Source organism: Sciurus carolinensis, chromosome X (assembly GCF_902686445.1).
Source record: "Sciurus carolinensis chromosome X, mSciCar1.2, whole genome shotgun sequence".
In the NCBI taxonomy this organism is placed as follows: Eukaryota; Metazoa; Chordata; class Mammalia; order Rodentia; family Sciuridae; genus Sciurus; species Sciurus carolinensis.
The window spans coordinates 39670531-39696497 of NC_062232.1; the positions used below are offsets into that span (position 1 = coordinate 39670531).

The 25967-nt window shown below is 37.9% G+C and overlaps 1 protein-coding gene across 8 annotated transcripts in view; it reads left to right on the forward strand.

The window, feature by feature from the left end:
• Znf81 (zinc finger protein 81) overlaps positions 1-25967 on the forward strand; it is a 111330-nt gene that overhangs the window by 49860 nt on the left and 35503 nt on the right. For all 8 annotated transcript variants that reach the window (XM_047535617.1, XM_047535616.1, XM_047535618.1 and 5 more), the window contains 2 exons: positions 806-1032; positions 22844-22970. In XM_047535617.1, the coding sequence (XP_047391573.1) occupies positions 898-1032; positions 22844-22970 (262 nt within the window). In that variant the 5' untranslated portion in view covers positions 806-897. The remainder of the gene's footprint in view (positions 1-805; positions 1033-22843; positions 22971-25967) is intronic.

The following is a 25967-nucleotide window of genomic DNA, read 5'->3' on the forward strand; positions in this document are numbered from 1 at the left end:
CTTGAATGTGTGATCCTCCTGCCTTAGCCTCCTGAGTAGTGGGAATTATAAATGTGCCCCAAGCACCCGAATTGCATTTCATCTTGACTATACTCCATGACATAATTCATGTGTAGAAGTTTCCACTTGTGGCATCATGTTGGTGCTCAAAATTTTTCAAATTTTTACAGAGAATTTTGGATTTCAGATTTTTGGATTTGGAATGCTTAGCTTATATAACAGTACTTGCTAATATTTGTTAAGTGTTTATGTTTTGCCAGTTCCATACCAAGTGCCTTAAATACATCATCTCATTTAATTTTCACAACTACTTGAGATTGTTTTGAATCTTTTTGAAAAAAGACTGAAGAAGCTTTTTTATAGTCTCACAGCTAAAAGTTGGTGGAGCTAGAATTTAAACATTTATTAATTTAAATCCATATCTCATAGTCTTGCTCATATTCCATTGTTTTGGGGGGATACCAAGGTTTAAAATCAGGGGCGTTTAAACACTGAGCCACATCCCTAGTCCTTTTTTATTGTTTGAGATATGGTCTCACTAAGTTGCTTAGGACCTCCCTAAGTTGCTGAGGCTGTTCTTGAACTTGCAGTCCTCCTGCCTCAGTCTCCCATGTTGCTGGGATTACAGGCATGTGCCACCATGCCCAGCTTCATACTCCATTTTAATTAATAAGTAGAATATGTATTTCTGGGACTTGGACTATCACATAGTATCCAGTGCAGAGAACTGCTTTTGGGTTCCATCAGAAAGTGTTTGTGTGGTGAGTACTGTATGATTCTGACCATGTGGACACTGTCTTTCCAGGTTTCTTGGAGTCTCTGCAGTGTCCCTCAACCAGACCCCTTAATGAAGGTTGTAGGATCTTCTTCCTGATCCCAGCAGTTCCAGTTGAGTCTATGGATCCTACCAAACTTGGAGATCCTGGGAAGAGTGGCGTTGTCAGCAAGAGAACCCCAAGGTTGAAGTTCAGTGTGAACATGGCAGCCAGCCGGGACTTGCCCCAGCAAGGGAGACATGGCAAAGCCTGTGAGGTAGGGAGAGGAAAAGGTACCCTTGGGCAGAAATTAATCCAGAACTTCAGAGTCTGAGGGAGAGACACTGTATCATTGTTTGATTTGTATTACTTTTTACTGGGCAGGATCAATTTCACTCCACGTATCTATTTATTTATTTGGTAATGTTGGGATTGAACCCAGGGTCTAATGCTTGCTACGCAAGTGCTCTACCACTAAGCTATACCGCAGCCCCTCTATATTTTTACTGCTTATTTATTTCCCCTTTTATGAATTTCCTTTTCCTATCCATTGCTGATTTATTTATCTTAGCCTATGGTTTTTGAAAAAAAAAATTTTTAATATTAAGGTTAATAACATTTGCCATTCTTGTAGGTTTTGTGAATACTGTTTTGCCACTTTGTGATTTGCACTTAACTTGCAGTTTTGTTTACAAGTGATTAAACACACTTTGTATAAAATCTGGGGTATCAATTAGTTCTATAAAGTCTGGTTTGAAAAGTAATCCTTCTTTCTTTTATTTTCCCCTAGATTCCGGATCCTTAGAGGCAAGCACTCTCAATATTTTAATGTGTTTTTAGAGTTTTGGGTATCTTCTATTAACTTCCCACTATGAAAGATAGAGATTTAGCCTTTGGGTATACCCCCTGACATACTCATTTCCTATTGCCTGATTCTTTGTGGATAGATTACAGTGTATGTCATTGCTTGCATGAGTGTTGGTCAATATTTATTATTGTACCAATATGTAGTTAAGTCACAGATTATCCATGCTGTGATTACTATTTATGTACTACTTTTTCTTTACCTGAAGTTAACAATTTTCTAATGAAGTCATTTGTTTGCTTTACTATGTAAATATTAGTAATTCAACTCTAAATAAATCTCTTCTCCATATAGTCAAGCTCATTAGGTAATAATCATAGTGATAGTACTTTTTCTGTTTACTTATATAGTTATTTTGATTACCAAATCATAATTATATAAATTTATGGAATATAATGTGATTTTGTTTTTTGTTTTTTGTTTTTTTGGTACAGGGGATTGAACCCAGTGGTGTTAACCACTGAGCCACATCTCCAGCCCCTTTCTGTGTTTTATTTAGAGACAAATGTTTCACTGAATTGTTTAGGGCCTCTTTAAGTTGCTGAGGCTGGCTTTGAACTTCCAATCCTCCTGCCTCAGCTTCCCAAGTCACTGGGATTACAGGTCAGCATCATCATGCCTGGCTATGTTTTTTTTTTTAAATACCTCTTTTTGCTTTGAGAATATTTTCTTTTAATAATGTACCTTTTTTATTTTACAGATGTAGCACTTATTACTCAAAGCATATTGTTAATAGTTTTTAAAATTTAATTTAAAAATTTTCTAGTTGTAGATGGACACAATACCTTTATATCCCCCTTTATTTATTTATTTATTTTTATGTGGTGCTGAGGATCGAACCCATTGCCTCACATGTGGTAGGCAAGTGAGCTACAGCCCCAGTCCTTTACCTTTAATTTTTAAAGAATAATATGGACATATGGCTCAAAAAGTTTAAAAAAATTTAAGAGTTATATAGTCTAAATTTTCTTATCCATCTTTCTCCTAACTACTCAGCACTCCCTAATACATATAAGCAGGTTAGTTAGTTTTCTATGTATGAGTATAGTTGCTTTAAGCAAATAAAAGGGGCTGAGGATACATTCTTATTTTCTCCTTTTTATTTCACAAAACATAACCACCCAATTTCATCATTTTTTGTTAATTGAGAATGTTTTGTGAAATACAGTACAAATTATAAACCATGTTGCTGTGAATACTTTTTTTCTCTTTCTTTTATTGGTACTGGGGATTGAATTCAGGGTCACTTTACCACTGAGCCACATCCCCAGGCCTTTTTATTTTATTTTGTTTTTCAAATTTTTAGTTGTAGATGGACACAATACTTTTATTTTACTTCTTTATTTCTATGTGTGCTAAGGATTGAAACCAGTGCCTCACACGTGCTAGGCAAGTACTCCACCACTGAGCTATAACCCTCACCCTTTGTTTTTATTTTGAGACAGGGTTTCACTAAGCTGTTGAGGTCTCACTGAGTTGCCCAGGCTGGCTTTGACCTTGTGATTTTCCTTCCTCAGCCTCCCAAGTTGCTGGGATTACAGGTGTTTCCAACTGTACCTAGCCTGAACACTCTTGTTTGTGTCTCCTTGTACATATGTGTACACCCCTTTTAAGTATATGCATACAGGTAGAGTTAATAATTCTGAAGTTTAATCTATATTTTAAAAATATTTTTAATGTGAAATATATACGCACAGAAGTATACAAAACAGATGTGCATAGCTGAGTGATTTATCTTTATATAGATCTAGAAAGAGTCCATTGGCAGCTTTCCAGAATCCCCCTACACTCGAAGATAACTCTACCCTGACCTTTATGATAATTACTTCCATTAAAAATAAAATCACACTCCACAGAATGGGAGTTATCAAAAACAGAAGATGTCAGTGCTGGGGTTGTAGCTTAGTAGTAGAACGCTTGCCTAGCATGCGTGAGACACTGGGTTTGATCCTCAGCACCACGTAAAAATAATATAAAGGTATAAAAAAACAGAACAGAAGATGTCTATCCAAAATATATAAAGAATAACAAAACAAAAATAAAAACAAACTTCCTCATAGTCAGAGGCCTTATTGAACAGATATGTAACAAATGAAGGTATCTGTGTGGCTAGTCAACAGCTGAGACAGTGCTCAAACTCATTATTCACCAGGGAAATGCATATTGTAATTATAATGTAATATCACTACATACTCACCAGAATGGCTAAAATCAAGAAGACCAACAGTGACAGTAACAAATGGTAGCAAAGATGAAAAGCACCATGAGCTCCCATATGCTGTTACTGGGAGTGAAAATTGGAATAATCTGGAAAACATTGTAGCTTTATTTATCAAAGCATATGTAGATCATATGAGGAACAGTTCCCTTCCTAGGAAAACACCTAATAGAACTCCTGGTACATTGGTACCAGGACACATTTGTCAGTGCTCATTGTTATATTGCTTGTGATAGCCAGTAATTGGAAATGACAAAAATGTTAATCAATAATAAAATGGTTTAATAAATTAAACATATTATTGAATGAAAGAAGCCAGGCATGCAAGAATGTGTTCTGTTTCAATTTAAGTTTTTGTCTTGTTTTGTTTTTTGCAGTGGTGGGGCTTTGTGCATGCTAGGCAAGCACTCTACCACTGAACCACATTCCCAGCTCTTGTGAAGTTTTAAGACAGGAAAAACAAAAAAACAAAACCATATCGGTAAATGGGTATGTGCGTCATTGGTAAAACTAGAAAACAAAACAAGGAAGTACTTGTCATTCCAGGCATGACAGTAATTTCATTGATTAGGGGAAAGGGGAGAGGAAGCATGGGGAAGACTTCTGGGCAAGTAGCTGGCACTGTTCTCTTTCCAGGTGGGGTGGGAATTGAGTAGGTATTTGCCTCAAATATTTATCAGTATTTATGTTCCATGTATTTTTCTGCATAAATATTCTATTTCAGGGTAAAGGGAGGAAAAAAGTATCCTCCAAATTTTAAAATGTATTTTTTTAGTTGTAGATGGACACAATACCTTTATTTTATATATTTTTATGTGATGCTGAGGATTGAATCCAGTGCCTAACATGTACAAGGCAGGCTCTACCACTGAGCTACAACGCCAGCCTAATAACCTCCAATTTTGACTTCAGTAGCCCATATATTCTTTCTAAACCAGCTATAGATTGTTCAAGCACATGCTCACATGTATACTTGTGCACTCACATGCTCACCTATATTCTTTTTGTATGTGTGATACTAGGGATTTAACACAGAGGTGTTCTACTTCTGAGCTACATTCCCAGTCCTATTTTTTTAAATTTTATTTTGATACAGGATTTTACTAAGTTGCTGAGTCTGACTTTGAGCTTGCTACCCTCCTGCTTTAGCCTTCTATGTTACTGGGATTACAGGCGTGAACCACCATGTTCAGCTCCTATATCCAATTAATTTTTAGTTGAGGTATTTTAATTGTGCATATTTATGGGGTGCCATTTTGATATCTCAATATCTGTATACATTATATATTGCTTAAGTCAAGGTAGTTGGAGTATCCATTACCTCATGCATTTTATCATTTCATTATGGTAAAAACATTCAAAAACCTCTCTTCTAGTTATTTTGAAATATACAACACCTCATTGTAAAATACCCTATGTCCATTTTAAACCCAAATGTTAGCATATAGAACTTCCAGGACAGGGTGTAGTTCAACAGTAGAGCATGCACTTCACATTTGCGAGGCCCTGGGTTCAATTCCCAGCACCAAGAAAAAAAACAAAAATAAATCAACAACTTCCAACACTTGATTTCCTCACTTAAAAATATATCTTGGTGGGCTGGAGTTGTGTCTCAGTGGTAGAGAACTTGCCTCACATGTGTGGAGTGCTGGGTTCGATCCTCAGCATCACATAAATAAATAAAGACATTGTGCCCATCTACAACTAAAAATTTTTTAAAAACTTGGTGATCATTCCTTTTAAAGGCTGAATCTTATTCTATTATATGGATGTAACAAAATATACTAAGTCCTTTATTAAAATTAATAGACACTTAAGGTATTTTCAATCTTTCTGCAGTTACACACAATGCTGCAGTGAATATCTTTATACATACCTAGGTTAAGACAAGGGAAATTATGTTTAAAAAGAAATTTCTACAAGTAGAATTAACAGGATAAATGATGCATTCATGTTCATTTTTGATAGATAGGGCAAAATTACCTGCCTTATAGATCGTATCAGTTATATGAGTGCCTCCTTTCACCATACCCGAGACAACACAGTGCCTTGTTATATTTGGTTTTACTTTTTGACCCAACAGAAGGATTAATATATGTTATATCAGTATAGATTTAGTTTGTGTTATAACTGAGGCTGAATGTATGTGATTATGTTTAAAGAGGCTACTTATTTTTTTCTGAGATTGATCAATTGATTGGTACCAGGGATTAAACTCAGAAGTGCTTAATCACTGAGTCCCACTGAGCCACAACCCTTTTTATTTTTTATTTTGACAATCTCACTAAGTTATTTAGGGCCTCCTTAGGTTGGTGAGGCTGTCCTCGAATTTGTGATCTTTGGCTTAAGCCCCTACCCCTAGTTGCTACCAACTGAGCAGCTTTTAAGTTTCCTTTGCTGATTTTTCTATCAGGTTGTTTCTATTTATATATCAAAGGCATTATTTCTTTGTTTAATGTGCCACAAACTTTTTTTTTTTTTTTGCAACTTCTCATTTGTCTTTTTGGGTGGAGGGGATGCTGAGGATTGAACTAAGGGCCTCATGCATGCTGGGCAATTGCTTTATCACTGAGCAAATGAGCCCCTCATTTGTCTTTTAAATGAAAATTTTATTGTTTTCTTCATGCATTTCATCTAACTGAATTTATCAGTCTTTTTTTTCTTTTTCTTTTTGATCCTGAGCACATGCTCAGCAAGCACTCTGCCCCAACACCAAGTTTATCAATATTTTGTGTCCTCCAAGTTTTCTTTTCATAACTAGAAAGGTCTTCATTGTTCTGCTATATTTGAAAAAAATCAAAAAGCTTTTATGTTTTTGTTTTAGTATTTTTGTTTTTATTTTTTTTACTTTTACTTTTGTGAAAAGAGATATAGTGTGAGAATACCTCCAATGTGAACTCTCAGCCAGCTGATATTCTTTAACTGTTACATATATAAAACAAATAAGTATAGAAATTGAAATTATTCAGGGAGAGTAGGGAGAATAAATACCCCAGATCTAGAGATTAGAGTATTTCCACGGGGTGGTTTTGCTTTTCACTTTTGCAGGGGTAGACTTACCAGGGTTGTTGTGTGTGTATGTTTTAATCAGGGGAAGTCCCTGTTAGCCAAGGGGGAAATGTTTAGCTCTGTGGCTAATTTCAGGAGGGCAAACTTTTAACCTTAGTTCACCATTCATGAGACAAGAACAGGGAGTTGGAGGGTCTATAGGAGTTCTTTCAGCAGGTTCAGGCAAAATGAGAAAGCTGTTTGACCTTGCCACAAGTAAACCTGGGAGTGGGCAGCAAACCTTATCTAATTCACACGGGGGAATGTGGTCCTTTGCAGTTAGCCCTGTGAGATTTCTTAGTTGTCATTATTTTCAGAGCTCGGATGTAATTCAGTATTGCCAGGCTCCCTCTTCTTCCATACAGCCATAAGGTTGACCTTGAACAAGTATGTCTAGAAATGAGGCTATGGAAGATGCCCAGGTCTACACCATTGTCAGTACAAATTTCATCTCCACATGTAAAGTTGGAGTGTGGTTGTTCTCAGGTCTGCTGAGTTGCAATATGTTGTTGAATCATTTGTCAACACTGACTGCATAGTAGCATTTAAGATTCCAGGCAGGATGTGTGCCTGTTTGCAAGGCATACAATTATAAATAGGAGAAGAATTAGTAATCTTGGAATATATCTCATAGTCAGGATCCTGTATAGATGCTCCGCCATTTATGATGGAATTACATTCCAATAAACCCATTGAAAAAAGGGAAAGATTATTGTGGGAAGGAAGTGTAGAATGACTGGCTACATAAAAATTGTATCATGGAGGTCACAGGTCCCCAAGGGAATAATCCATGATGGTTGTAGTTAAACCTGGGTGGACATCTCAGGGAAGCAGAGTCTTTGTGTATAATTAAACAAAGTCTGTGTGATTTGCTGAAAGTGTTAGAGAATGAAATGGTACTTACAAGGATAAAGGTGCTGCTGTTTTTGCCTATGACTGATCCTGAGGTAGCAGAGTTATGGAGTTTGGAGATTTCAAGAGACGAAATAAGTATGTCAGGAGATAAGTTCTAGTTAGTATGTGCCAAGAGTTGGGATGATGATGTCAGGTTGCTTAAATATTCAGATGGATCAGTGAGGAGAAATGGGATGTGCTCAGGGAAGTGGCAGTTAGATGTCAGTCCTGGAGTCAGTTGGTGGATGATACATCAAACAACTAGTGAGGTAGAGAATGGTAGTAACAGGGCTAGGGGTGTAGCTCAGTGATAGAGCGCTTGTCTAGCATGCAAGAAGCCCTGGGTTAGATCCTCAAGCACTGCAAATATAAATAAGTTAAAAGTAAATGAATAAATAAATGAAGGAAGGAAGGGAGGGAGAAAAAGAGAGGAAGGAAGGAAGGAAGGAGGGAGGGAGGGAGGGAGGAAGGAAGGAAGGAAGGAAGGAAGGAAGGAAGGAAGGAGAGAAAGAAGAAAGAAAATCAGACAGGGTTCAACAGTTGAAAACCAAACCAGGGAATGTTGTCACCCGCTTTTTATGGTGGGTATATAAATGAGGAAGAAGACAGAGAACACTGTGAAGGGCAAAGACTTTGCAGCTATTGGTTCCTTTTTTATTATATTTTTAGTTGTAGATGAACATAATACCTTTATTTTATTTATTTATTTTTATGTAGTGCTGGGATTCGAACCCAGTACCTCAAATGTGCTAGGCAAGCACTCTACTACTGAGCCACAACCCCAGCCCAAGCATGTTGATTCTTAAGGAGATAGTTGGGTTAGAGGTCAACAGAAAATAAGCGGAAATATGACAAAGAGCAAACAAAGAAACAAGATTACAGGGGTTACATAATTTTGACAGAGAGAAAACCAAATTCTAGTTTGGTATCAGTATATTTGATGATAAAACTCTTTTTTAGAATGTATAAATAAACCTATTAAACCTTAGTAAACCTTGACCACGGCAAATAAAATTCCTTTTTTTGCAACTTTCTGTATCCACTCAGGTTCTTTCCTGCACTTGATTCTTTCTCATTCTGGAACATTAGTCATTTTACTTTAGGACAAAGTTATTCACTTTTTCCTTAACAAAAATATATCCTGCATACCTATATACAAAGTTATGTCTCTCTGCCACTATCTGTCCTAGCAGAGCCGTACTTACACATATTGATTACAGCTTTTAAACACAGTAACTTCTATTTCACAGAGAAAACTAAGAACTATTAATTAATTATAGATTATCTGTCATATACCAGCATTTTGTTACAGATTAGCAGAGTTTATGAACATTGATTTATAATTTTTAAAATAGCCATACATATCCTTTTTAAAAGTTTTGTGGTACTGGGGTACTCTACCACTGAGATACATCTCCAAATATTTTACATTTTTTTATCTTGATGCAGAGCTCACTAAATTGCCAAGATTCTCCTCCCTCAGCTTCCTAAGTAGCTGGGACTATAGCCATGTACCACCTTTATATATAGTATATGTTAGTACCCTAATCCAAAAATCCCAAATCCAAAAGGTACTAAAATCTGAAACTTTTTGAGCACTGATGTGATGTTTTAAAAGCTTTAGATTTTGGAGCATTTTATATTTTATATTTTTAAATTAGGATGCTCAACTTGTAAAGTCCATGCAAATATTTCCAAATCTGAAAAACTTTGAAATCTGAAATACTTCTGGTCCCAAATATTTTGAATAAGGAATACTCAAACTGTAGTAAAACTTCTCAAAATGGCAAAACTGAACCAACCCAAATATATATAGCCTCTCTGTTAGTCCTCTTTTTTGTCATTGTGACCATATACCTGACAGACCCAACTTACAGGGTAAAATACTTACTTTGGCTCACAGTCAGAGGATTCAGCCTATGGTCTACTGCATCCATTGATTTGAGCCTGATTTGAGACAGAACATCATAACAGAAGGACATGGTAGGGGAAAGATGCTCAGGTCATGGCAGCTACAAAGCAGAGAGAGGGAGAGGAAAGGGCTGGAGAGAAGATAAACCCTTCCATGGCATGCCCCTAGTGATCTACTTCTTCCAAGTCCCCACCTCCCAGTAGACCATTTAGCCATCAATGGATTAACCCATTGATGAGGCCAGAACCTTCATGATCCAGTCATTTCCCAAAAACCCCACTTCTGAACACAGACTTTGGGGGAATTTCAGATCCAAACCATAATACTCTCTATACCATATAAAAGTAAGATGCAAAAGATGTAGAAACTTAAAATCATGCTTAATTATTTCTAGCTTAGAAATTACATAGGCATCTAATGAATAACCATTAATTAACATAAGTCCAAGGTTTTAAGTTATCTAAACATACTGTAAACAATCTTCAAACTGATATACCACTAAACATAATTTTTTTTAAAGTTTGTCAAAATAATGATTCGATTTGGTTAGATAGAAATTTATATTTTTTATAATCTTGAATGTCTAGTGCTACCTTATTCAATCAGCATACCTGCATACATTTAGAAAGACTATATCTATCTTGAATATGTAATGCACTTTTTTGTTCATTGTCAATTTTTTACCTAGAAAATCACCTGAAAGTTCTTAGTTAACTTTTGGATTTCAGTTTTTTTCCCACTGGTGCCATGGACCACTCTTGCCAGGAATAATCACAATTGGTAAGCCTGCAGGGGGAATTGGGAAAAACAGTGAACTAGGGATCAATGGTAATTTGGAATGAAAGGTGAGGTGGTCATTGTTCATGGAGCACTTAGGTGGTGTAAAGCTCCCCTATATAATCCTTGATGGACAGAGGAAAATGATGACTTCATAGGTTTTAACCAGACATTCTGGATTTTTTAAGCAAATATATTATCTAAAGGAAAATGACATTGCAGCCTGTTGCTTTCCTTGTCCTCCAAGGCAAGCTAGCAAATAGAGCAGTCTTTCAAACTTGTTTTTCAAAAGATTCATTGAATTTTTTCAAAATGATTTTGACTGCGATGCACAGTGAATTGCATTTTACATGATCAGAATACATATGTATGTATGTTTGTGTATACACACATGTATATATATATATACACCCCTGTGCATTCGCACACATGCATGTACACACACACACACACAAATAGAATCAGCATTTTAGATACAATCCTCTTTAGAAATAATGTCTTGAGATATTTTATCTTCTACTTTATCATTCAAAACAAAACTGGTTGCAATGAAAACGTATGCTTGTAATATACTTGGTGCTGATAATACAAAAGACATGGCTATTTTTATTAACCCTCAATATTAAATTAGTCTTGATTGCCAAAGATTTATGTAAATTATATGAACTTGAATTCTCAAAACATTTGGGTTTGTTTCTTTAATTCCTTTTTTAATATGTTGAAAGTATTGGAAGTTCAGGCTATTTGGGGGAAATTATCAGAATAGTTGGTTTTTCCCACAAAGGTAGAAAAATATTAATCACTGACACATAAGCATAAACATACATACAAACACAGGTAGAGACTTTATAGCTCACTGGTTCACATAAAAAAGTAGTTTTCTTCCCAGTGGGCTTATCAGAGTAGTGAATCTAATCCGAAAGATATGCTGAGTAATGAGAGGTCATAGTGAGACAGAAACAGATTTAAAGACAAGTCATATGGTAGTTATTGAGTCCTACCACAGGGATGGTTTGCATAATCTGAAGGACGGTGGTAGGAAAATCAGGTGTTAGTAGAGGAAAATTTTACCATTATGTCCACTATGATGGTGGTGATGATTACCTCCCCTTGTCCATTAAGACAGATATAGCTACAGGGGGGAGGGTACCTCCAAGGAAAGTCATTGGAAAGATGGATTTTGTTTTTTAAATCTTGTTCCATTTTGTGGGCTAGGAAATCCCAAGTCCAATTCCTCCCCCCTTTTATAATGCTATGTGCAAATATCCCTATCTATGGGTTTGGTTTTGTTTTGTTTTTGGGTACTAGGGATTGAAGCCAGGGTTGCTTAACCAATTAGCCACATGCCCAGCTCCCCCTATTTTTAAAATTTTTGAGACAAGTTCTCACTAAGTTACTTAGTGCCTTGCTAAGTTGCTGTGACTGGCTTTGAACTTGCAATAATCTTGCCTAAGCCTCCTTAGTGGCTGGGATTACCATGCCCAGGCTATCTGTGGTTTTTGTAAAGCTTAACTAATTAATTAATTTTGGGGGGCTGGGGATAGAACCCAGGGCCTTGTACATGCTAGACAAAAACTACTATTGATCTACACACCTAGCCCTGAGCTCCTTGATTCATAATAACTTGTGCAACTGCTAGTGGGACTTTGATATGGACCTTCAAAAATAACAGAATTCTCTAAAGTTTACATACAAGTTAAAAAACCACAAGAGAGAGGCTTTTAGAATCCATTCCCAACATTTTCCCCTCAAAGTTATTAGTTAGAGATATAAGATTCCAGAATACAAAGTGAATTGATGTCTAACTATTGACAGAGATTAGAAAATATTTGGAGGAACTACTCCAGTCTTGCTCTTTAAGATTAAACCACATCTGCACTGGTCAGTATCTTCATTAATAACTTACAACCAGAACTTGGAGACATTATTCAAAAATTGGCAAAATCCTCCTCTCTCCTAAATATACATATTAGTTCAAAATTATAAAGAATTGCACCACAGAAAAGACTTAATCAACACAATGAAAACCCATGGCTTTACAATTTAATGCAATTAGAAGGGAATAGCCAGGGCAATTTGCTCCCCTCAAACTCCACCCTTATATAGGGCTAGGAGTGTAGCTCAGTGCACAAGGCCCTGGGTTCCATCCTCAGCACCACAAAAGACAAACAAATCAATCAGGAGTCCAGGAGAAAATACCTCAAGGACCAGTCTGAATTGATTACTAAGTTATTGACCACAGGGGTCTGGAAAGTCTTTAACAATAGCATGTAAATCTGAGCAAGATCAAGGCCTAAAGAATACTTGTTCAGGTGGGTGTTCAAATCATTGACCTTCCAGCAGGTTGAAAAGGCCAATAATACAGGTTAGGATGGAGATATGGGATCAGGAGAATTTAATGGAGCCAGAGAAGGTAAAGAGGAGGAGTGAGGGGGTGGGCAAAGGGTATCTGCAGAATATAGAGGAATAGTTGTTAGGGCAAGGGCTGGAGTGGCACACGTGGAAGGTGCCACTAACTAAACCTCAAAGTCCTTTCCTCACCTATAAAAGGAAAGGATTGTGAGATTTAGTTAAGAGTGAAAGCAGAGCAGGATGAATGAACCAGAGGTGACAGAAACAGTTCTTAAGGGACTATACAGTTTCAAATAGATTGGAGACATTTTATCATTTTTCAGCCTTGTACCAAAATCATCATCATCATCATTTGACCACTGGTGAGACGAGATCTTTGAGCCTCAAGATTTGGGGTACTTTGCAAATTAGTAAGTTTAGGAAGATCTCAGGGCTGCATAGGGCCCATTGGAATTCTAAGTGGTCCTTCGTAAAATTATGCCATTTTGGAGGTAACAAACTGAAATTATATAGCAATATAATTAGCAAGAATTGTTTTCAAGTGGTCAAGAATTGGATTGAGTGTTTACAATGAGTACAAAGATTAAACAAAATCTACGAACAAAAGAAAACCAAAAGAGAACTCAAAGAATTGCATCCTTAACATGCTACTATGGCCTGTGTCCAGAACACATAGATCAGAGGCTGGACTCACTGTGGATCCCCAAATCACCAGTCAGGGAAGGATCATGGTGAACTGGAGAGGCCCCAGAACCTGGGTGGGGAAGGGAGTCTGGAAGCAAGTTTTTAGTTCTATGCAATTCATGGCACCAAACTGTCCAACACAAAAAATGATAAAGTAAGAAAATTGATTTTATTAAGACTATTATAATAGGGAGAGCACCCTAGATTCAGTCACTGGAGTTCATGACAGGGTGGTTTTGCCTTATGGTTTTGTAGGGAAGAACAGACAAATTATAGGTAGAGATATTTATTACAGGGGATAATGATTTTGAAAATAGAGAAGCCTCAACTGATCAGAAAATATTTACCTCTGTGTCTAGTTTGTTTCAGGAAGACAACAGCTTGGTTAATTATTCATGAGACACAAAAAGGGGGAGTTGGAAGGTCTGTGTCAGGCCTTGTCCACAGGTTCAAGCAAAAGGGGAAAGGTCTGTATTTGGCCTTTACATAAGTGGACAGTGGAGTCATCCAAGAGTCTGTTTTATGACAGAGAGTGGACAGCAAGCCTTAGGTAAGTCACATGGAGAAGAATGGTCTTTTATGATAAATCATTTTTCAAGAAGGAACACAAACAGGTGAGAGGATTTCTTTACTGTAACCATTTTCATGGCTCAGGTGAATTTCAGTGTTGTCAAGTTGAAAACTTGAGTCTAATTCTTGTTATTCAAGATACCGCCTAAAGGCAGTTATTCCAACTGGTTTTACATGTCCATGCCCCAGCAACATGGTATTCTGCCCCATAGAATTACTGAATGATGGCTGTGGGGAAGGGGTTGGGGAAACCATTTATGGGAGTTGACAATGTTTTACATGTGTGATGTGGGAGCCAGAGCTCTCCGTTGGAGTGGAGATTGTTGGAAAATCCCATAGTCAGTTATTTAAGGTCCTTGCAACAGTTTGGGGAGATTACCAGGGCAATTTCCTTTGTGAGGAAGGCTTCAGGGGTGGTCCTGAAAGAAAGATCTTTAATATCTGTCTCTCTCTCTCTCTCTCTCTCTCTCTCTCTCTCTCTCTCTCTCTCTCTCTCTTTCTCTCGGCTACCTTCTGGGGTTTCCTCCTTTGACAGTGGGTTGTTGCCTTCCTTTCAGTGATGCAAAATCACTGTGGTCCACTGTAGTAGCTATAAGTTCACATTTTCTGCCCAATAATCCCCTACTAGTTTCTAGACCTTTTATCTGAACAGATGAGGTACAAGTGGGACAGAGCATTTTTATAAATTTACAGAGATCTGTTATGTTCTGCACCTTGGCCCATTTGGGTTACTGTAGGGGGACACAGCAAATAGTGTACTGAACCAAGTGGTAATTATCCTTATGATCTAGGTCAATGTCCTTGGAACCAGAGAATCCAGGTGGTAGATCAGAATTAAATTTCAGTCCCTTAAGCTCCTTTTTGGCTGGGCTGACACTCAGTAGGTTATTCACCACTGTAGTCTGGGATTGCTGTTAGGGGAAGAAAGATTTTACCCAGAAATGTTCCAAACAAAATCCCAAGGTTTCAAAATATGTCCATAGACCCTCATTGTTCTTTGATTTTATCATTGTCAAGGGAATGATTGAAAGAAGACAGTCCCCTTCTGGGGTTAGTCATATTCACTAACCAAACTGCATAAAGGATAAGAAGGCAGAGTCGGGAGTACCTCTGAGTCATTTTTTAAAACTTTATTTCTTACTTAAATTGGTAGGTAGTGGGGACTGAATCTAGGGCCTTGCACAGACTGGGCAAGCACTCTACTGCTGAGCCACATCCCCAGGCCTTTTAGTTGATTTTTGAAGAGGCTATTTGAACTCTTAATACCATATGCCAGTGGTTAGCAGGGAATATGGAAGTCCATAGTATATTTTGATTATAAGCCCATTGTTGCATGACTTTTACAATAAAAGGTGTGCCGTTTTTCAGTCTGTAAATAGTCTGGAAAACCAAAAACAGCCACAGTGTGCAGCTGAAATTAGTTGAGCAGTTTGAAACAGCTACAGTTTAACCTGAAGAAATGTCAATAGTGGCACAGACTCATTGAAAGCTCTTAGAAGGGGCTTAAAGCTTGTTGTAATTAACACAGTAGGAGCCAATGGGGCCACACCTCATGTGATGTGTTGTTCCTCATCACAGTGGGCCATTTTGTAGGAGTCACAAGGTTGGCATACAATGGTAGCTTCTGGATCAGAAACATAGGGTCCTGTAATTTGTGCCCAGTGTTTGACAGTGGATGCTTTGTTGTATCCAATGTGATGATGGATCCAAGTGCTAATGACAGTAAGCAAAGCAGAGAAATCTCAATCAGCATCTTGATTCCAGTTTCATCGGAGTAGATGCTTACCATGGGCATCTATATGGATGACCCACACCATTCTTTTAGTAGCTGCAATTTGTTTCTACAGTTCATGATACCTACTCTGTCTAACCTGTCTGTGGTCTTTCAAGTGGGAGACCCAACAGCTGGGCCACTGTAATAGCTCAAGAATCAATACATATCAAAGGGAATACTGGGCAGAGTTAGGAAAGTGGCCTTGAGTTCTACCTGCTGAGGGGAGCACCCACATCCATTCCCAGGTCTTCTAAGGTTGAACAGTCCAGTGGAAACCACCCAGTTTCATCTCAGCCAAACCATTAGTAGATGAGATCAAGACATTTAGGGGAACCTTTTTGAATTGAGGATCCCATTTTGTCCAGCAGTCTTGTACTAGTTGGCAGAGTGGGAAATAAAATTTCCCTCAAAGGAGTAGTTGTTCCATTTTCATGGAAAGCCAAGATGTGGCTGGGATTGGGCCAGCTTGAATATACTATTTTCTTTTGACAAGTGAGACTTGGTTTCTTCCCACCTTGTTAGTCGTTGAGTCTCAATCAGTCTACGCCAAAATAGCATTGTCAGGCTGAAGAGTCTCAAGACCACCAATGGGTCAGGTGTTCAGTTTCAATCAGGGCCAATAGCAAGCTAATAACTGCTTTTCCTGAGGGGTGTCTCTAGTAGCTGTATAAGGATGGTTAAGTCCAAAACAGCAAAGGGCTCTTCTGGGTCAAATCTAAAACCCTATGGGTTTCCTTTTGTAAGAGATCCATTGGGCAGAGTCATTAGTTAGTTGTTAAGACTGGTAGTTCATCAGGGTCATTTAGGCTTTGGGGGCCCTGAGGGTAGAGAGAAGAAGATGGACTGGAGCTTTCAGGACAGCATCATATACTGCCTGTTGGTTTGCACTGTACTCAAAGGGCATTGGTTTGTGGTTTAGCCAATATAATGGATCAGGTAGCGTGTCCAAGTGAGGCATGCACTCACTGTCTCCCATATCCAAAGTGTCCAGTATGGTCTCTTTTAGGTCTTCCGTTTTGTGTGAGTTTTGAATAGGTGGAAGATTTCCCTTGACTGTAAGAAGAATAGAGTGTTAGCAATCCACCCAGAAATTTTGGATGCTTGACTTGGTGAGCAGGCCACCAAAGTTTGTCAGGGATTACTAGCCACCTGTGATGGCATACTAATGCCATCACTGATGTGATGATATGCTAATGCCACGGTCAGAAACACTGAGACCGAGGCTTCTAACTTGCTGATTGCTGTGGTTTGGATATGGTTTGTCCACATTAAAACTCACATGATTTAATTCCTCAGTGCAGCAGTGTTGAGAGGTGGGGCCTAGTGGGAGGTGTTTGGGTCTGGTTTCAGGGCCTTATGGATCAATTAATGCTGTCTTACAGGAGTGAGTTCTCACTCTCACAGCACTGAATTAGTTACTGTGAGGGCCAGTTGTTGTGAAGCAAGGTTAACCCCTGTGTGTGTGTTTTTAATATATATTTTTAGTTGTCAGTGGACCTTTATTTTACTTATTTATATGTGGTGCTGAGGATTGAACTCAGTACCTCACACGTGCTAGGCAGGTGCTCTACCACTGAGCTACAACCCCAGCCCGTGTGTTTTGTCTCTTCCACATGCACCCACTTGCCCTTTCACTTTTTGCCATGAATTGAAGCTGCATGAAGCTGTGCAGATCCCAGTGTCATGCTCTTGGACTTCCCACCCTCCAGAACCATGAGGCAAAATAAAACTCTTTCATTCATAAATCACCCAGTCAAAGGAATACTGTTATAGAATATGGGCTAAAATACTAACCAAGGGAATTGATCTATATAATGACAGTTTTGGCCATTGGAGGTAGAGGCAGTCATATTGATGCCTGATGCACTCACTGGTGTTAAATGTAAGGTACTCAGTACCCCTGGGAGAGAGCTGAAAATGTGTATTGAAGGCCTTGCTACCTGAATACAAACTGGTCTTTGCTTTCAGTATCAACATCTGTGAAAGGCTGGCAATGTAGCTCAGTGATAGAGCACTTGCCTAGCATATGTGAGACCCTGGGTTCAGCACCCATCACCTCAAAAACCGTGAAGAATCTGAGATATCACCTTACAAGCTAACAAGAGGTCTTGCCACAGTTTCAAGTGTGCTGGCAGAAGCCTCAAGACCTATTACAGAAAGAAAAGCAGTAGCCAGAATCAGCATGGTTGTATGTTGGGGGAAAAATTTAAAAATAAAATTCCCTGACAATCCCAGAAGTCCTCTCTACAATGTAGAGTAGAAAGAAAAGAGTTTTATTATTGAGTAAGCATTAAACCAGAATGCATTGTGCATCCCAAACAATCTGTTAACATTTTTAAGGGGCAAAAGAAAGATTTACAAAGCAAGTTTTCTCAAGGAAAAGCTCTAGTGAAAGAAAAAGGGGGTCTCTCTTTGCCTTTTTGAAATAGGGAAAATTCAAATTTTTCCCTCACAATTTTCCCTTCTTTTGGAGTAATACTACAATTATCTAATTGTGTCATCACCCACCATTTCTGCCTTTTGTTGGGCAGTTTATAGCCAGCCACCTAAAGATCTAGAAAATATATAGTAAAATGTGAAGCAAAGCAATTAGGAAAATTATCATAGGGTGAATTTTAAAAGTCAGTGTAAAATTATATATCTTACCAGTGGTGAATGTTTAAAGCACATTCTTGATTAGCAATGTGCAAAACATCTCATTTCCTTGTACATTAATTTGACAGGTTATTGTCTTGTCTTTAGAGCTTGATCTTCCAAGTGATTATTATTTTGTAGATCCTTATAAAGTCTTATCAAACAAAGCCTAAAGAGTAGCCCTCCAGAGGCCTTATATCCCATTTTTTTAAAGACTATTATTCAAAGTCTCAATATCAAAGAGGTGTAGCTGTGCCTGTTCCTATTCCTGCCAGGCTTCTACCATGATAGGAGTACAGAAAAAAGCAATATAACAAATAACAGATTTGTTTTCTAGTAAGATGTGATAATAGTTTTCTTTTTTTTTGAGATAGTGTCTCACTGTGTTGCGTAGGCCGACCTCAAACTCATGATCCTTTTACCTCAGCCTCCTGAGTAGCTGGGATTACAGGCATGTGCCACTATACCTGGCTTAAATATAATTCTTAAGAAATTGAAATTACCATACTGTGAACAGAACAACAAGGCAGTCTATGAGAATAGTAATAAACTTGCCAGAGTATCTTTTTTCACTTGAGTCTCAATATCTGTATCAGTTACTTTAGAAAACTCAAGGACCAAGTCCTTTGTGAGACTAGTCCTTCTGAGGTGTTGGTTTTGAGAAAGCATAAATCCAGCTCTATTTTCTCTTACTTTGATAGCAGAATGGGTGATCAGCAGCACTTGAAAAGGCCCTCTCAACTGGATCTTTTAGTGTGTATATTTGCATACAGATGAAATCTAAGGATTGATGGGGGTAGCAGACTTCTTCTAGCACATCCTTCTAGGTCCTAATGACTTTGTGTCTCAGGGTTTCTAGGGAAGAGAGAAACCTTTTAAATATTGTACATGATCATGAGAGGATTTAATTAATTTGGGCACAGTTAATTATATCTTGATTCCAAATCATAGAGCTTCAATAAATTCAAAGGGAGTGACACTATACTTGATAGCAGGGATTGCTCTAATTTTTAACAAGGCTAGTGGTAACATTATAGGTCACTTTTTCCCCAGAAGGTCACGGAATCTTGGCCAGTGAGCTTTTTTTTTTTTTTAATAAATTGATTCATTTGTCCCACTTGTTCAGAGGAATGAGAATTATAGGGCATATGATAGTTTATAGAATTCTGCAAACATTTGCATAATTCCTGAACAACAATGGAAATTAAATGGCTTCCTCTGATTCAATCTGCTCTAATAGCCCAAAGGTAGGAATTATATTTATTTAGAGAAACTTTTACCACTGCCTGAGCATTACCTTTTGAATAGGGGGAAACTCAGGCCATTCTGACAGCATACACAACATAACTAGATAAAAACCTACCATCTATTGACATTGATTCTATGAAATGCAGCTTCCACAAAATTCCTAGCACTGTTGATAGGACAAACTATTCAGCACTTACTTTGGAAGTAGTCTGTAGAGACTTCTGCCCATCTCTTTAATATGTTTGGGATAAGTTCATCTTTTGATAGGTAGAGTGAGAGTACATTGTCTTTAAAATCCCCTTTTGAAGTAACTTTTTTAAACAGTTTCTTTTGAAGTTCTGTCAGAAAACTCATTGCCTTTAGAAACCATCATTCTGCAGTATATGGGCTCTACTGTGAGTTATTGATACCTGAGTAGGCAGTTGTGAGGTCTTTGACAACCCAGATATTAATTTACCATGAGATGTTTTAGTTCCTATTGAAGACAAGAATCCCATTATTTCCAGATAACAAGCACATATTTACTATTAATAGACTGATTGACTTTAAATCCTGAACTAAGAATTATAGCTCTAGTAGCTGCTATATATGTGGCAACTTGTGCTGATTCGAGGCAAATCATGAACTTCTAAGATTTACTGAGCAGTCACCACAGCATAGGAAGCCTAAAAGTGACCCCTTTCATCTGGGTATATGATCCATGGGTAAACATTATCAACTATGCATTTTGAATAGGAACATCAGAAAAATCCAGTTGCTGCCTACTGTTTTCTTCTATTACCATGGTAGACTCATGGTTTTCTATTTGCTGAGGATCTTATAAAAAGACTAACAGTTTAGAAGTTTGTATCTTCCAAGTTCAAGATTAGGATTGGATAGTGATGCTTGTTCATAATTAGTCAGGTGGCACATTAATAAATTCTGGGTCTTATGCATTTGTAAGATAGCTGACATAGCAGGAGGGGCATACAGAAATGTCAAGTGACCCAAGATAAGGGTCTTTTCATACTTTAAATTAAGTGCTACTGTTGGAGCCACCACTGGAAGGCATCTAACTATTCCCATTGCCACAGCATCCAGGAAAACTGAGAAATAAACTGTTAGTCTGTAGATAGTAAGGGAATGGGTACTGTTCAAAAACGAATGACCCACAAATGTTATGGCAAAACTGGGAGAGTCTAAAATGTTACCCAGCATGCTGTTGGCATTATTGTGAACAAGCAAGTTAAGTGCACGATTCTTGCCAAGAGAATGTGTATCGAGCATATTAAGCACTCTAAAAGCTGAGACGGCTTCCTGAAACATGTGAAGGAGAATGATCAGAAAAAGAAGGAACTCAAAGAGAAAGGTACATGAGTTCAGAGAAGCACGTTTTGTGAGAACAAATGGAAAGGAGCCTGAGCTACTGAAATCTATTTCCTATGAATTCATGGCATAATTAATGTTAAAAAAATAAAGGCCTGGCTATAAAAATGATTTTCTTTAAAAAAAAATCACTTTGGGCCCCAGGGAATAATGATATTGGTTTCATTCAAGACATAAAATCAATAAAAGTAGCTTATCAATAGGATAAACTATGACCATGTGTAAAACAATATCCTTTGTTGAGAACTCAATTAGAAGTGATAAAACCAATGACAAAAGAATTAGAAAAAACAAGAATAATTGGAAAATGGCACTCAGTCTGTAATATTCCCATATTTCTAGTAAGGGAAGGTATATTTGATGAAGTTGGACAACTTATATAGATTTGTGCAAGATCTTAGAGAAGTAAATGAATTTGTTGTTCCATTAACCTCTGTACTTCCTAATCCTTGAACTATTCTGGCTTCAGTTCCATAGTCTGCAAAGTTTTTCCTCTATAGTTTATTTGTACTCCACTATTTTTTCTGTTCCTCTAGTTAACACATATACATTCTTGCTTTATTTTACTTATGATGGTAGATTCACATATATGTGGCCAAAGGAACAACTTCATGTTTTGTAAAAGGCCTAGAGAACATATATCGGGTTTCTCTCCTCTTTCCTTTTGTGTTTGTCATTTTGACAAATTACTGGAAGATGGTGGTTCTGGCTGAAAGGTCAGAGTGATGTTTTGACTTATTTCAGTTTGGAGAACTTTTCCAGCACAGTGTGAGATTGCCACACTCTGCCATACCCTTTTCTTTTTGAGGGTACCATTAACCAAATTAAGTACTTTTTCTGTAGGGAGCTCCACAAAAACTCCATCCAGAGTAGAGCATGTAATAGCCTTTATTTTGCACAGCATATTTGTAAGCAGGTCTTTCTTTAATAAGTTTATAGGAGCATTAGAAGAAAGTAAGAAAGCATGTTCTTCATCATAGGACCTATCTGTATAGAAGCTGTGGAGAGAAAACACAAGTAGAAAGCTGACTGTGAAATGATAAAACCTATATTGACCTATTACCAGATAGCAAGTGAGAAATTTCAGAAGAAAATTCAGAATAAGTAGCAACAGTATCTACTACAAAAGGCAATTATAGGTTAGCCTGTGGGGAAGTTATTGATACTTGTGATTCACCAGATTATGCCTCTAAAATTCTCTAAATCTGCCAGTTTTGAGCATATTACCAATTATCCCCCAGCTGAGGTTTTTGGTCTGGGCTTACTAATGCCCTTGTTTCTTCAATTTATGCAGCCTCTGTAGTCTCTAGGACCTATCTTCTCATGTCATGGCTTCTTCCAGTAATGACATACAGTTTTCCCATTGTCATTGGTTCCCTTCATAGCTTGTCCACAATAGGAGTCATACCTTTAGAAAACAGTTTTAATTGAGCAGCTAACACAGTTGTTTTTAATTGCTTCTTTTTTGTCTTTTTGTAGCTTATCACCAGATTAGCACAAGATGCTAAAATTAAGAAATGTCTTCACAGCACCATCAGAAAATGGGGTATAGAGATAGACCCAGTGTGTCTTGACTTCAACTTTTGAGTTGATGCTGGAATGGATTAAGACTGCGGACTCTCATAATGAAATGAATGCATTTTGCATACTGTGTGGTACATTATGATAAAAAACCATTAAAACGTCTTTCTTCTCCCTATACCCTAGTTCTTATTGTGTTGTCTTTAGCAAGATTGTGTTGTTACAGATGCCAGTGTCATTTGAGGATGTGACTGTGGACTTCAGTAGAGAGGAGTGGCAGCAATTGGACTCTACACAGAGATGCCTGTACCAAGATGTAATGCTGGAGAACTACAGTCACCTGCTCTCAGTGGGTAAGCATTGCTATCCTATGCAACTGTGAGGTACCTAGGATTAAAATGTATCCCCAAATAACGTATACTGACATTTTAACCCTCAATACATCAGATTGTGACCTTATTTAGAAATAGTCTTTACAGAAGTAATCAAACTACGTTGAGGTCATTAGGGTGGATCCAAAACCACTAATGTCCTTTTTTTTAAAAAAGGGGGAAGTACAAATACAGAAATATGTACCTACATAGAGTGAAGACAATGTGAAAACATATAAGAAGAAGGTGGCTTTGGAATGGAATGATACATTTACAAGCCAAGAAACACCTAAAGCCACCAGAAGCTAGGAGAGAGGCATGGGACAGATCCTTCCCTAGTGCTGTCAAATAGAGCATGACCCTGCTGACACCTTGATTTTGGAATTTTCGTCTCTAGAACTATGAGCTAATAAATTTCTGCTGCTTCAAGTCCCTCAGTTTTTGGTACTTTGTTATAGCAGTTCTAAGAAATGAATATACATTTTCATACTTGGAAATGGAGTACTATTATGACAAATACCTAAAAATATAGAAGTAGCTTTGGAATTGGGTAGTGTGTAAAGGCTGAAAAGATTTTGGGTATTTAACATAAAAAGTCTAAGTTGTCTTGAAGAACCTCTTGGTAGGAAAGTGAATATTGAAGATGCTTTTGGTAAGGTCTCAGATGTAAGTGAGGAATATATTGATGCGAAATGGAGGAAAGGCCATCCTTATTTTGAAGTGGTAGAGATCTTGGTGGAATTGTATTCTCTTGAGTCAAGAGTAGAACTTGAAATGATGAACTTTAACATTGAACTCAGGAGATTTCTAAAGAAAGTATTGAAAGCACAGCCTAGTTTCTCCTTACTGCTTATAGGAAAATATAAGAGGAAAGTGACAAATCAAAGAAGGAATTGTTAAGAAATGGGTACCAGAACTTGAAGCTTCTGAAAATTCTCAGCATATATATATTGCAAAGGTTGAGAAAATATACTCTGGAAGGAACACCAGGGGTATGTCTGAACAACTATTTGCTAAAAAGAGTAGGTGTGTGACTTATAGTTCCAATTAGCCATCTCAGTAGAAATGCTGCCAACTTGGACAGAAGGGGCCAGAGAGATAGGAGAAAATGAAGAAAGGCTGTCACAATTCTTGGATTGATTCTATTGACAGGAAAGGTGTAAGAACCCAGAAACTATTCCAGACATGGGAAATCACATAAGAGGGTTTATTAAGCAAACAGAGTGTCTCCCTGCAGGGTAAGAGAGAAAATGAGAGGAAAAGAGAGAAAGTACACACAAGAGAGAGTGTGAAAAGCGAGGAGGAGAAAGAAAGAAAGTGAGTAGGAGAGAGAAAGCATGAATGTGAGGAGAAGAAGAGAGAAAAAATGGTGGGGAGCTATCCTTAAGCAGTCAAATTCTGCGGGCTAACGGGACCAATAGTGGAGAAGGATACTTGCAAGCTGACTGATGAACCAATAGCTAGCTAGGATGTTCACAGACTGACAAGTAGTTGGGAGGCGGGGAAATGACTGCAGCGGAAAGGGCGGGGGAGCAGCTTTATATTAAATTCCCCTGTTTCTGTTTTTATAAGAAAATCTTTTGTTCTCCAGTTCTTTCCCCCCTTATCTCTCCTTCCTAACTACATTTTGCAGGTTTTGCACGTGAGATGTAAAAAGTCCATTCTTCCAGGGGTAGTCTCCAACTTCCAGACTTCCAGAGGCAGATGGCTTTCATGGACTTCATTTCCTCAATTTAATTGATCTCCTATTTCTACACTAACTGCCTGTCCACAATTCTGGCTTCATTTCCCCCCTCTAATTTTAGGAATTCCTTACTGCTGTAGGGAAAAGTGGTGATGACTGATCTGGTTTCTTTGAGCTGGAAGTGGGCAGCGTGGGGCAAGTAGTTTGGAGTTCCCTTTTTAGAAATTGGGTCAATCGAGGGGTCCATTGTAGAAGTCTGTTTGGGGAAGAGCAGGCTGTAAAGGCATCTGGGGGTGGGTGCTTCTATGAGAGAAGAACAAAAACACATGAGTACTGAAATGAGATTAGTACAAGATAAATGTTGCAGAATCTGGAACATGCCAATGCATATCATGAAGATAACAGAAGTCAATAATCCCTCACCAGGGGGTTGAAGAACTGAGAAATTGTTCCCATAACAAGGCCTAACAAAGGCTGGAGAGGACAAGGCCTTTATTTGGGAACTTTAACATTGTCAGAGTTATCAGGAATGTAAACACAACATTTAACTCTTAATGTCATTGATGTCCCCAGAAATATAGTTAAGCTACTTAATGTCATCTGATTTTTGTAAAATATCCTTTTATTGGTATAACCTGTGTTTAGAAGAGATCTCTATATTTATGTTACTAGCAAACATAGATTAAGTCTACCTGTGTCTGTAGGCCTTAAACTGACTAAAAACTTCTGATTCTGGCAGTTTCTCTTGATACTTATCGTGCACATTTGCCTAAGAATCTCTCTTTTGTAGCTTCCAGTCTTTAATCTAGTGTGCTACATTTAACTGTTGTTTCTTTTAAATGCCCAAGAATGGCTATGTTTTGGTTTTAACTGTTTTGCTAGGTGTCTAAGATCAAGCTGGTCAAATTGACCTGTTCCTGTCTTGTTAAAGAGTCAGCTGAGTTCCCATAGGGGTCACTCATGGGGAACTTGAGAGCAGCTTCTTAGCTTTATTGCTGTCCGTTAGGCAGGGTCTCCTCGATGAGGTGGCTTCCCTTGGAAGCATTAGGGATGTCTCCCTTTTCCAATGACCCTCCTCTGCAGCAGGTGTACTGATTGACTTTTTATCCTCTAGTGGTCTCATCAACCTCCCTGATCGGGAGGTTGTGTGACCCAGAGTTTCAAAGCTCCTTAGAGAAGTCCTCTTGTTCCCTGGGTTCAGGCTGACTTTGAGGGCAAGATACTAGTTTTTCTTGACCTCTGTATTTAATTTCAATCTCTAAGTTTGAGCTTAACCATCCAGCAAGCCAGTCTCA